The sequence below is a fragment of the Nicotiana attenuata genome, chromosome 5, assembly GCF_001879085.1.
Source record: "Nicotiana attenuata strain UT chromosome 5, NIATTr2, whole genome shotgun sequence".
In the NCBI taxonomy this organism is placed as follows: domain Eukaryota; kingdom Viridiplantae; phylum Streptophyta; class Magnoliopsida; order Solanales; family Solanaceae; genus Nicotiana; species Nicotiana attenuata.
Genome location: NC_031993.1, coordinates 2,058,063 through 2,071,480, shown reverse-complemented (window position 1 = coordinate 2,071,480; position 13,418 = coordinate 2,058,063). Strand labels below are relative to the sequence as shown.

The 13,418-nt window shown below is 35.4% G+C and overlaps 2 protein-coding genes across 2 annotated transcripts; one reads left to right on the top strand and one right to left on the bottom strand.

Annotated features, from left to right (window-relative positions):
• On the top strand, positions 969 to 4,706 carry LOC109225167 (LIM domain-containing protein WLIM2b-like). Its single transcript, XM_019389753.1, has 6 exons — positions 969 to 1,192; positions 1,364 to 1,546; positions 2,312 to 2,411; positions 2,504 to 2,538; positions 2,666 to 2,755; positions 4,206 to 4,706. The coding sequence occupies exons 2-6, from the start codon at positions 1,412 to 1,414 to the stop codon at positions 4,413 to 4,415; spliced, it is 570 nt and encodes a 189-aa protein (XP_019245298.1). The 5' UTR covers positions 969 to 1,192; positions 1,364 to 1,411; the 3' UTR covers positions 4,416 to 4,706.
• LOC109225166 (probable sugar phosphate/phosphate translocator At3g11320) lies at positions 5,878 to 9,927 on the bottom strand. Its single transcript, XM_019389752.1, has 4 exons — positions 9,058 to 9,927; positions 8,051 to 8,154; positions 7,700 to 7,928; positions 5,878 to 6,420 (listed from the first exon to the last, which is right to left on the bottom strand). Exons 1-4 carry the CDS (start codon positions 9,505 to 9,507, stop codon positions 6,274 to 6,276), a joined length of 930 nt encoding a protein of 309 aa, XP_019245297.1. The 5' UTR covers positions 9,508 to 9,927; the 3' UTR covers positions 5,878 to 6,273.

Below are 13,418 nucleotides of genomic sequence, written 5' to 3'. Positions count from 1 at the left end.
AAGAAAAACACTCTGTAAAAAGTTGACCTGAAAAAATATACTAAAGTTGTCTTGCTCATTGATTACATTATTCAAACATACATTTTCGGTTCTATGCTCACAAGATCCAAAGATCCCCGAACCTTCATCTATTCCCTTCTTTCGACGTTGTTGTCAAGGGAAAGAGCCATCCGAATCTTACAATAATTGGGTAGTAAATTCCTTGTTGTTATGCTAGTCGCATTTATTTATATTTATTGTATATTTATGTGGTTGCATTTATGAGCATTTAATCAACTCAAACAGATTAGCTAACGCCGTTCATCTTGCCTACTTCATCTAACATTTGGTCTAGATTTTATTATTCTTAACTAAGATTCACCCCTCTTCTCATCATTAATTGATTTAATCAAAAGGCTTAACACTTTTTGGTCAAACAGTTAGGAGGTGTAGTAATAATGTAGAATGGGATTCTCGGACAGAATTTATTTGTCTGGTCTATTACGAGTCTACATTATGTCCAATACAGTACAGAAACCACTTATAGCTTGTTTGGATGGTTGTTAGTTATTATATCGTATCGTATTCTTATTTTAAACATAATATTTACTTTGATTGTTACTTAATTTATTGTATCGTATGGTTAAATTCGTTGTTACGTATTAATGTAAAGTGTTACTTTATGGAACGACCGATTTGACGTGGTCGCGTAGTTACCTTACTATTGTACTTTACTTTTTCTTTGTAGTATTGTAAGTATATCTTCATATTGTTGGTACAAGATATCGTAAAACGATGGCAAACAATAGAATTCATCCAGGATTGTATTATATTAAAACGATACAATTACGAAACCATACATAACAACACAACAACAACAACAACAAACCCAGTAGTTTTGCACAAATGGAATCTGAAGAGGGTAAGATATAGCAACTTTACGCTTACCCCTCGAAGGGCGAGAGGCCTCATATAACAATCATCCAAACAAGCTGTTAAAAAAGTCAAAACAAGGAGCCAATTAGTTTTTTCCGTCGAAGATATTTCTGTCCAACTCTCTTCTCTCTGACCCTGAAAAAACATTCTTCTCTCCCCATTAAAGTCTTCATCTTCCATTTACCCCGCCGCGTCACAAAACTTGAACTTTAATCCACAGCAAATCTTTGGTCAAGGACTGTAGATCAAGAACTGCAACATTTCTGTATCTTCCAATGTATGTACCTTTGACCAAAGACAATTTTTTAACATAACCAAAGACCCTTTATTTATCCTATTTTTCGAAAAATGTTTGTACTAATCCGATTGGCAGTTCCTTTGTAACTAAGCTGTTTTTTTTTTTTTTTGGTTTAAGTTATCAAAGACTGATTCTTTTTTGTTTCTGCAGCTACAAGGATCAGATCTAGAATATATATTTGTGTTGAAGTATTCAGTCATGTCATTTACGGGGACACAACAGAAATGCAAGGCATGTGAAAAGACAGTATACCCAGTTGAGCTTTTGTCAGCTGATGGGATTAGTTATCACAAATCTTGCTTTAAATGCACCCATTGCAAAGGAACTCTCAAGGTACCTGCTTTTTAAAGCCTTGTACAATTCTTGCTAAGTTTTTACTATTATTACTTAGTATTTCTTGCCACAGTATAAAGTAGAATGGATTTAGAGGATTGATACAATCAACCCTAACTTGTTTAGGATTGAGTCGTAGTAGTTGATTAATACTCCCTCTATTCCATTTCATGTCAATCTGTTTGATTGAGTACGGATATTAACAAATAAAAGAAAGACTTTTGGAATTTGTGATTTTAAATATGACATGATATTTGTGTGACTGTAAAATCATGTTATTAAGGGTAAATTAGAAGGTACACAATTAAATCATATTCAAATATATAAAGGGGTCGTTCTTTTTGGAACAGACTAAAAAGGGAAACAATGTTATGAAATAAACCAAGTGCTTGAATTTTTCGAATACTATTGAGGCAGAAGCAAAGATTTGTACTCTTGAGGTTAAATGTGGAGCAAACCCCTAACCACTAGATTACAATTCTTCTTCCTAATTTTTCCTGTGAAAATTGTCAAAGGGGTAAACATTCAATATCCTGATGTTGGAGCATGAGCAATAGGAGTTGTGTTTGATTAAACTTTTAATGTGACTACTAGCTCAATCATTAGGAAAAAAAGTTGGCGTTTGGACATGATTTGGTTGAAATTTGGAGGGAAAAAAAGAGTATTTGAAGTTGAAGTTGAAAAAGAAATGGTGTAATAAGTGACGAGATTATTGAGTTTGATGTATACTAACTGATGTAATATGTTTATGTGATATGTTCTTAGCTGAGCAGTTACTCCTCAATGGAAGGTGTTCTGTATTGCAAGCCCCATTTTGAGCAGCTCTACAAGGAGTCTGGCAACTTCAACAAGAACTTCCAATCGCGTATGTGTTACTTATTTCTTGCTTAATTCTATTATCCAGCATTAATGTCCATTTACTCTATCTAATACAAAAATGCATTTTACTCATGACAGCTGCGAAGTCAGCTGAGAAGTTAACTCCGGAGCTGGTAAACTTTCTTTGTAGCTATTTGTATCCAAGATTAACAACCTGAAAAATAAGAAAAATCGTGTATTTCTTAGATCTTTCGCTATGTTGTGCCTCTTATTCTCTCTTCTCTTGCTTTCGGTACACAGACAAGATCTCCTAGCAAAGCTGCCAGAATGTTTTCTGGAACACAGGAAAAATGTGCGACCTGTGGTAAAACGGCTTACCCACTCGAGAAGGTACAATTATCAATTTCTCAAAAATTTCACCCTATTATGATGTCTTTGTTGAGGACTAAATTGTAGTTATCCTTTGATTGGCTTTGGTCAGCATTGTGGACCTTATCCGGGGAAGAGGGGAGAGGGGGGCGGAGGAGTGCTCATAATAATAATAACTTTTTTCTTTCTGGAGTTAGCCTTGTGTGTCAAAATGTTTCATCTCTGTCCTCTACAAGCAATGGCCTCAAAATTGATTTCAGGTGTGATATTGTGCACCATGGATTCATGGAATGCTCTTGTAACGTCACTCATTTTCTAGTGGCACATGAAAGCAGATTTAGCTTTTAAGTGGCTTTGCAGTGTGGAAATATACAAGCCAGGTTTCTATGTTGGGAATATCTTCTCTTTCAATTGAAACATGCTATGTTTCTGCACAACAATGAATAACAATATAGTGAACCTAAAGGAGTGGATAAGAGCTAAAAGATATTTAGGATAGTGGAACTTGCTCGACCTAAAAGATATTTAGGATAGTTGAACTTGCTCATGCCTCGAATGGACATTTTGCATGGTTGAGAATTGTCGTAATGTATATGTATGCTTTGTTTAAATTAAAGATAAAATTAAACAACATAAGAAGTTCAAGTATCATCGGTTTGATAGTCTTCTATCCTCTTAAAGGGGTTTAGAGAAAGTTAACTTAAGCATATTTGAACTGAATTCCCTAAAGTTCGAGCTTATTTGCTCACAAAATGATCATTCTTTGAAGATAGTGCCAGAAACTGATGCTATGCAATTTCTGAATTTGAGCAAATTGTATCCTCCCTCACTCACCCCCGGCTTAAAAATAGAAAAGAGAAGCATCATCTAGTGCTGAACAATATGTTCTACTTTCTCATCGGACATCCCACGGAATACTAACTCGGAACCCCATCTTGTCAGTTGCCTCCCATATGTAAACTTCCACCTTTGAGTTGTAAGGTAGTAAAGAACTTGAATTTTTAAGGTAAGGTCTACCCTGTGGTATGTAATACAACAACAACAACAACAAACCCAATATATTCCCACAGGTGGGATCTGGGGAGGGTAGTGTGTACGCTGACCTTACACCTAGAGAAGGTACAAAGGCTATTTCCAATAAACACCCTGTGGTATGTAATAATTACACAAAAACAGCTGAGTCATCTGAACTTCCATATGCTTATTTTATCCAGCCGCAAAGTGTTTGATCCTGTTATGGCTAACATACGTCTTTTTTCCTGAAGATATCTAAATGTGTAGCCATCTGTGAAGCTGAAAGTTATCGAAGTGAACAGTGTACTTTTTGACTTGTTTATATCCCTCAGTTTTTGAGCTTGGGTTTACTTTCATCATTTTAGATTGTTGACAATATTTTCCCTTTCAACCATAGGCCACACTTGCTCAACATTTCGATTTTTGGATTTATATCTAAGTTATGCATATTTTTCAGGTGACGGTGGAGAACCAAAGTTATCACAAGTCATGTTTCAAGTGTTCTCATGGCGGGTGCTCTTTAAATCCTTCGAATTATGCTGCATTAGATGGGATTTTATATTGCAAACCTCATTTTTCACAGCTTTTCAAGGAGAAAGGCAGCTACAATCATTTAATCAAGTGTGCTTCAGTGAAGCGTCCAGCAGCAACTGTTCCAGATTCTTAACCTATATCTCTGTCAACTACCTTATCAACGCGGGCTTGGTCTTTCTGATTTTGCTTTCTTCCTCTTTCTTTATATCTCGGGGTGGTGCACCATCTTGGTTTTATTGTGTGATCTGATTTCCACGATTGTGAAAACTATTATCCTGTCGTTGTTCCTTTAACCTTTGGATGTTAAACGGTCCTGCTGTTTTCTCATAACCTTTGATAGGAGTAACTTGTGCAGTTCATACGAGTGTTGATACAGATTCGTCGTCCTGTTGTTCTTTATCTTTGTTTTTGGTTGTTGACTGCACTTCCCAGTTATTGAACATATCTTTATACTGGTTAAGCTAGGTAATTTGAACATCCGTGTGACTTATGTACCAACATAGGCATGTCAAAGGAAAGTAGGAAACTAATAATGGAAGCTAGTCCATACAATCATTCATTTTACTAAAAAATGCATGTGTGGAGTTTTCTACTTGTATGTGGCTGTGATTTTGCTCTAACAGGTTAATTCTAGCAATAAATTATGTCGCATTACTATGCTAGAGTTCAATTGCAGTGTTTTCAACTCAACTGTGTAATTTTACCCCAACAAAACGACCCTTGTAAAAGATTGTTAACGTCGATAAGTAATGGAATACACATACTTCAATTGGTGCCAAAACCCAGCAAAAGAAAGGAGAAAAGGAGCAAGATCACAGTGGTTGAACTATGACTGGTGCTAGAGTCCTGATTAAGAAAGTTCTTGAATCGATAAACTTTTTGATGCATGACTCCAACTTTAGCTGCTAAGCCACTAGTAAGATTCGTGGAGTTTCTGTTTTGTGTGTGTGCACGAGTGGCGGCGTGCGCAGAATAAGCTACAAATGCAGAATGGCGGAGGGCGGGCTGATGAGGACGGATCAAGCAGGACTGACAAGCTTCTAGGTTGGCAAGAAACCTGGAGAAGGGGTACACATGTCACCTTCAATGAATCCCACATCTGAATAGAAGAGGAAAGTGAAGAGCTTTATGAAGTACAACACAAACTCACATGGTACACGCGCTTTTGGGACTCGATGTAGAGTAGCCGAAAAAGCAAATCCGTGCGGGCGTGACAGCAGATTCCCATTACCATAACCATTGCTTTTTGGAACATGAAGCTAGTCCATTGGGAAATCAAGTGATAATCAGCAGTTGCTCAGTTTGAATCAGGCAATCAGCTGAGGAGCAGATTGGACTATTCATATTTGTAACAAGAAAAAAGAGCATGTAATTCTTGAGGTTTCAAATCAAAGTGCTGAACTCTTCACACAGCAGAAATCAGCAATTTATAGGTCCTTTTCAAAACATTTGCCGTGAACCTAAAACACAACGTGTGAGAACCACTTCTTTTTAACCGTGGTGTCCAAGATAGCTTGCATGCACCTGCCCTATTCGATCGAATACCCGCTATCTCCCACCAACAACCAAGATTTAAGTAGATAGAAAGAAATCACTTTGTATAAAAGAAGCCATTTGCAGATCTCTAATTTTGAGATCCTCTCATTAATAAATCAATTTGACAACTATAGGTAACACATTGTGTAGTCCCAATTTTACAATCTTCCTGAAAAAAAGAAAAGAAAAAAAAACATATCTATACTATCCATGCCAGGAATGGATGGATAGATAAATCAAGAACTTCTTAAGACTTTCTATTCAGCCTATTTTATCTCTTGGCTGATACAGATGGAAGTCTGTTTCCCAGGTTTCCGGGAAAAAAGATACAAATTCGAGGAAAAAATCCATGACACCAATTGCAAGAGCATGATCCGACTTGCCTCATGACAGTAGAACTATTTCTTCAACACGCAATTAATGTCAGAAGTTGCAAGTTGATGATTTTTCAATGTTCATTTACTACGTTTCTTCGCTTCACTATAGAGTATGACCCCAAAAACTGTCAGTGCATAGCCGAGCATCCCGGTAACTGACACCGGATTTCTGAATATTAAGATTGAGATGACAACGGCTACCGCTCCTTTTGCATTTCCCAGGACCTATGAAAACAAGCAATTTTGTCATAAGGACAGAGAATCTATAGAAGAGATCAATACAAGGCACATTCCTCCTCAACCAAAAAGAATAACGTAATAACAATGAACAGCAAAACCCAATGCAGAGAAATTACGAAACCACAAAAATTCAAGGGAACAAACATAAGTAGGGTAGACCATTCTAGGATTTACCCTCTCTCATCCCAATTTTAATCTACTCAATTTCCTATCTGCTCCATCAGAATTACCCGACACCTCTTTTCAAATTAAAAAAGTTCTTAATTTCCAAAATGTAACATTTTCTTTTATGACCGAGAAATCCATCTGGAGCTGAGCCGACCCTTTGGGCCAACCGCAGCCTTCAAAACTCGGGGATGACCCCCCCCCCCCCCCTACAATTCTCCACTTAAATACAGAGTTAGTCCACTTGGTGCAAGGCTCGAACCTGTGACCTAAAACATCCAGTAAAATAACCTAAGTGAACTCTTCCTCGTTGGTCTTATGTGATAAATCCCCAGCCATTTCTAAGAGGATGAGTCTTGAAATGCAACTCTGTTTTTTCCCTTTTTAGTAAACATAGGAGCATTGTGAAATGAGAAGTTATCTCCATTCCTTAACAGGTTTGTCGCTGGAAGAGAAAATTCCCTATATAGGGCTAAGCTTGAGTACTTCTAATCCTCTCCGAACTACAAGTAGGTGCCTTGCAACACCCCCATAATCTCTATTATTTTCGCGTTCTTGTGTAATTTTTCCAAGTATTTGATTCATCTACCTGATACCTTACTTCGCGGTATCTATGATGAATAAGGGGAGGAAATGCAAGTTCATTCATTTGCACACAAAATCCTAGTACTATAAGTCTGGAGCAATCAATTGAAAAACAGCATATACAAAGATTCCAAAATGTTTGAATAGCAAATTGATAGTAAAACCAAACATCAGACAGATATCATAGATGAAACAATTGAAGCTCCAAGAAGACGGTATATACTACCAAGTAGCAAGGAAGACAATGAACTCCCAGGAAATGAAATGATCAAACTAAGTAAAAGAGAAGCAAGGAAACAGAAGTTTTCAAACAAGTATAAGTAGGTCCATGCATAATTTGTGGATTATCTTGAGATTTAAAGACGTATGTTTTCACACCATAGAGAGAAGATCATATCGTAATTTCTTATCTTTTTTTGTTTGGACGAAGAAAGTGAGCATAAATCAACCTTATCTGACAATACTAAAGATTAATCATATGAAAAGGAAGTGAGCAGTGATTGAAGAAGAGTACCTGAAGTGTTAGAGCACTGGTGTGTTTTGTCACCAGAAAGTTGGTCAGATTTACAAAATAGGCAAGGGCAGAATTGAATAGCAAAAGCCAGATGATTCTACTATCATCTCTTGCAAGTGCCAATGTGATGCCAACTACGTTTTCTTCCATCATAAGGGTCGCCGGTAATAGAAATACAACCGCTATAGGAGCCATATAGAGTAGAAGGTTCATGGAATTCAGCTTCTCCCTTGATTCAAAAGAAAATATTTCAGCATTCATATCCTACACCCCAAAATGTTCACATCAAAAAGCACAAAACTTGACTACAGATTTGCTCGTGTAAAACCAATAAATCTATGTAATAATTACCCTTCAGAAGACAGCAAAATCCCCTGAAGCACTGATTTGAGTGCTCTTGCAGCTGTTGCACCGACGCATATTATGAATCCAAACAGATGAAAACTTGGTTCACCCTGAGAACGTAACAAAGGATTTAGACACAAATTGATTTCTCCGACAGTATTACACAACTAACATGAAACTGCTAATACAATTAGGTCATATATCAATGCAGTCCTTTTCGTAAGCCTAGCTCAGAAGATATTTCTTTCACGCCCTCAACATTGTGCTACTATTAAAAATATAATCTGAAGAACTTGTTCTTAATCACAAGTTGACCAAAACCATCACGCTAACTAGGAAATAAATGCTAAAACACTTCTCTTTTAGCAAATTCATTATCATAACACAGCTTATATGACCATATCACGGTTATACAATGTATATGGACTGCTTCTATAAAGAGCATTACACCTTTGATCGTGAAATATCAAGGACAGCTTCATGGACAATATCTTCATAGCTAAGATGGCGATTCCCCTCTTTACATTCCCAAATCCCCCACCCCCACCCCCACACACACACAAAGAAAAAAGAAAGAAACACAAACAATTTCTACTCGTAAGAAAAACAAACTGCGATAAAGAAAACGAATTGCAATGAATACCATGTCATTTTCTTAAGTAGCCACTACACGGATTCTCTTCCACAACATTACACTACTAAAACTATAATGCCAACACAATTTAGCCAATATCAATGCAGTCCTTTTCATAACTATAGCTCAGAAGTTATTTCTTTTGGCAGAACCTAATTATTATGCTGCTATTGAGTATTGAATATACAATCTAACTTGATGATCTAAGGACCTGGTTCGCATCTGAAATTCTGAATCACCACTATGATTTCAGGCGATTACGCTAAAAAGAGCACGAATTTACAGTCTAATATCAAAAAACCAACCAAAACAGACCAATATCATTACACATAGTACCACAATTCAACTACAATTTTAACAAAAAATACAAAGGGCATACCCCACTGGCAATGATAACGCCGGTGACAACGGGAATTAGAGTGATATAAGTCAACCAAGCCTCCCTTTTCAGTGTCATCAAGTAAGCAAAGATAGCAGTAAAAAAAGGTGTAGTAGCACCAATAGCTTGATTAAATGATACAGGCAAATACCTAAGTGAAATATTTCCACTAACAACAGAAGTACAAAAAACAAGACTCAAAGCTGAGATTTTCAAGAATTGAACTCTAGATCTTATAGTTTGCATTGGGACCATTTTCATCCAAGCAATTGCTATATAACTTAGTAAAGAACAAGCAGTCATATGACACATAGTTAAAAAGATTGGATATTTAAACCCATAATTGCTTAACAAATATTTGTTCAGTAATAAAACCCCAATATTTGATGAATACCAAGCTGTTACTAGTCCAATTGTGAAAAATTGACCTGAATTTTTCATTGTTGACATTAAAAAACTGATCTTTTTGATACCCAAAAATCAAGAATTTACTTTAAATAAAACCCCACAAAGAAAATATTCTCTAGAATTAAATAAAACACAAAAAGATCAAGAATTTAGGCCTAAATTCATCACTGCTGAGACTAAAAAAATGATCTTTTTGATACCCAAAAAACCAAAAAAGTTCACAAAAGAAGAAATGATTTTAAAACAATGTTTAGCATTACTTGGATCTGATTCAGTTTCATTAGCAAGAATTTGAGGAAACAAAAAAAAAACAAGTAAAGATATTGTGAAGAAAAAAGCAGCAGATATGTTGACAAGTTTACTTGTTTCTGAAGAGATAAAGCTAAAATATGAAAGCTCAAGCAAATATAGAAAGATAAATGGGGTGGGGTGGGGTGGGGGTGGGGGTGGGGGTGGGGGGGTAGAAGTGTGAGAAATGAGAAAGGAGTTTGATGGTGGGAGAATAGAAGACGACCGACGCAGGATTTGCAGAGATAGAGAAAGAAAAAGGTAAACGCGTGTAGTAAATCGTAGTCATTTACTCACTAGCATGAATTAGTACCTAATTACGTAATCATTTTATTTTTATTTATAAAACTGAAAGGGCCAAATATACCTCTCTCTCTATTGTGAGAAAAGATTTAACTATACATTTCGTTATACTTTTGGATCTAATTATATCTCGCCGTAATACTATTGGTTCAAATATACCCTTTTTCTGTTAAGTTTGTCTAAAATAGATATTCAATCCTACGTGACACTGATATTTGATGAGGTGAATGTCACATGGCATGCCACCTCAGCGCCCCTTGTCTATATAAAAAGACTAAAATTTGAAATACAATATTTTTTATGGTAGCGTTAATAGGGATGGCAAATGGGGCGGGGCAGGGTAGGGCGGGGCAGGGCAAGCCTTGACCCCTTAAAATTTTGACCCGCCCTGCCCTGCCCCGTTTAGCCTTTTGTCAGAATTTTGCCATGCCCCGCCCCGCCCTATTAAGCCCTGCCCCGTTTAGACTATTTTTTTTCATTTTTTTCTCTTTATTTTTTATTTTGCAGTATGCTTTTAATTTCTTTTACCTTTTCAATTTTCTATTTAAATATTTAAAATTGATATGTCAATAAAACTTGTTTGTGCATATTGATTGAATAAATGTAAATATTTTATTAATATTATATAATTTATCAAAGACTAAATTTTTTCTTATATTAATGTTCCACTCCAAATAATAGCTAATAGTTTAAATTACTTCTGGAACGGTTAGTTTCCTTTAGTTATCATACTTCTTCTTAAGTTAGTGAACTGTAAAATTGCATGACGAAGCATCACTTCCATTAATTTCCTCTATTTTTTTTTTTTAAATACAACATCAGTTTATTAGTTTCACTACAATAATAAGCACACCATCATTTTTTTATGCAATGTCTTAGTTTAACAATATTAGGATAATCAAGCGTGCGCATAATCTGAAGTTCTCTGTTGTTGTATCTCCTATCCCGTAAGACTTTCTTTATAGCAACAGATTCACGAGTTATACTACAACTGTAAATTACTTGCTCCAACCAATGTATAAATTTTTATCATTATTCGCTAGCATAAAGTAGAATCGTTAATAAACAATTTGATATTTTATAAAACTATTATATTTGCAATTATGCTACTAGTTAACAAATGTTAGCAAGCAAACAAAACAAGTTTTTAATTTATAAAAGAAAACAAAACGACAAGAATATTTTGAGGCACCAAATCTGTTGAGGCTAAAATAGCAAGAGAAGTAAGCACACACAAGTGAGTTTGAGCTAAAATCCTGCCCTACCCCTGCCCTGCCCCATTTACTATTTTCTGAAAATGTGTTTTGACCCGCCCCGCCCTGCCCTGCCCTATTAAGGTTTTGCCCTGCCCCGCCCCGCCCCGCCCCATTTGCCATCCCTAAGCGTTAATGGTGGATATAGTGGTGGAGGGGAAGAAAATTTTAGTGGTGAAAAAAAAATAGAAGGGAGGGTAAAATGGGTTAGGGGCACTGAGGTGGCAAGCCATGTGGCATCCACCTCAACAAATGTTAGTGCCACATATGATTGGATGTCCACTTTGGACAAACTTAACAGAAAGGGGTATATTTAAACCAATAATATAATGACAGGGATATATATGGACTCAAAGTATAATGATGGGTACATTTAATTTTCTGATAGTACAAGGGATATATTTGGCCGTTTTTAGTTTATAAAAAGAAAAGAAACTCCATTCGTCTCATTTTATGTGATGCACTTGAACTCAAAATTAAAAGAAGAGAACTTTAAAACAAGCTATATATATTTTTGTAGTTATAAATTATCTTATTAAAGAGTATGAAAACTATAAAGTTAATTTATTTTTAAATATAAAAAATTAAAAAATCGAAAAGAAAAGTAATGCCATATAAATTAGAGCAAGAGAAAACATTTTTGTTGGAATCTTTTCTTTTTTTTTTCTTCTTATAAAAAGAAAAATTTTGGGAATATATGAACATTCTTTTTTCTCACTAAATTAACAGAATATAAAAACCATTCGACTAAAAAAAAGGGATTTCTTTTTCTTGAAGTGAAATTTGTGATACTGTTATGTAAAATTTTTAAACATAGCCAGATTTATAATTGGTCGTTCAAAAATAGCCCAATTTCAAAAGTAATTAAAATTTAGCCACTTTTTATATAAAGATAAATCTGAGCGAAAACACTGTTCACAACCCGGAAAATACTCCAGTATATTATGCTGGAGTTCCAGCATAAGTATACTTGAACTCCAGCATATTATACTGGAGTTCCAGAATAAGTATGCTGGAACTCCAGCATAATATGATGGAGTTCCAGAATAAGTATGCTGGAACTCCAGCATAATATGATGGAGTTCCAGCATAAGTACACTAGAACTCCAGCATAATATACTGGAGTTCCAGCAAGTATATTGGTCCAGTATAATATACTGGAGTTTGGAGCACCGGTGCTCCAGTCTCCAGTATAATATACTCGAGCCAGCAAAGTATACCGGTCCAGCATAATATGCTGGAGTTCATACACAAGTGCACCGAACTCCAGTATATTATGCTGGACTGGTTTCTATTGCAGTAAAATAGTGGCTATTTTTCATTGACTTGGTAAACGCTGGCTATTTTTGATTGACCAGTCTGAAAACTGGCTATACCGTGCTATTTTTACTACTGTTATCTATAGTATCTTGACTTGATCTCGAAAAAAATAATAGTTTCTTGATCTTTGAGCTGAGATGCTTTGCTGGACTTGTATAGTTGTATTATGGATGTAAAGGGGCACTTTGTTTGACTTTTAGTAGAGTATCTTTATTATTCTTTGTAATATTATATTCAAGATTTGCATTTTCATTATTTTTAAATAAATAAAAGAAGTTATAATAAATACCAAAAAGAAAAATAAGTTGGTGTTTCATTAAATCTTGCCGGCTTTTGTGGTGGTAGTTCATTTTCAACTTTGCGTTTTTGTTTTGCTTTTTCCTTTTCGTCTTTCTTTTATTTTGTTTAAGGCCCTGTTTGTCCATAAATTTTTTTCCCTTTTTTTCTTAATTTTTTTTTTTTTCAAAAATGTGTTTTCCCAAGTTTTGCAATTTTTTGAAATTTTTTCGAAAATGATTTTCAAAAGTAAAAAAAAAAAAAAAAACTTTTTTCTCCACTCACAAAACTCGAATATTTTTTCAAGTGAAATGCATGTCCAAACATAATTTCAAATTTCGAATACCACTTTTCAACTTACTCCACATACTATAACCTTTTCCAAAAATTACAATTTTATGTCCCAAACGTCTCCTAAAACTATATAGAAATAGCACAAGATTTTGGTAGATTAGCTAGATTTGGAAACCTACCCCCCCTCCCCCCCCCCCCCCCCACATATCTCAATTAAAA

Bases quoted from the DNA above. Each gene is read 5' to 3' on its own strand.
- LOC109225166 (XM_019389752.1), bottom strand. From the start codon at position 9,507: ATGTCAACAATGAAAAATTCAGGTCAATTTTTCACAATTGGACTAGTA. The intron at 8,155-9,057 runs GTATGCCCTTTG...TTACGTTCTCAG, and splicing joins GCGTTATCATTGCCAGTGGG to GGTGAACCAAGTTTTCATCT. The intron at 7,929-8,050 runs GTAATTATTACA...TTTTGAATCAAG, and splicing joins ATTTTGCTGTCTTCTGAAGG to GGAGAAGCTGAATTCCATGA.
- LOC109225167 (XM_019389753.1), top strand. From the start codon at position 1,412: ATGTCATTTACGGGGACACAACAGAAATGCAAGGCATGTGAAAAGACA. The intron at 2,539-2,665 runs GTAAACTTTCTT...TTCGGTACACAG, and splicing joins AGAAGTTAACTCCGGAGCTG to ACAAGATCTCCTAGCAAAGC. The intron at 2,756-4,205 runs GTACAATTATCA...CATATTTTTCAG, and splicing joins CGGCTTACCCACTCGAGAAG to GTGACGGTGGAGAACCAAAG.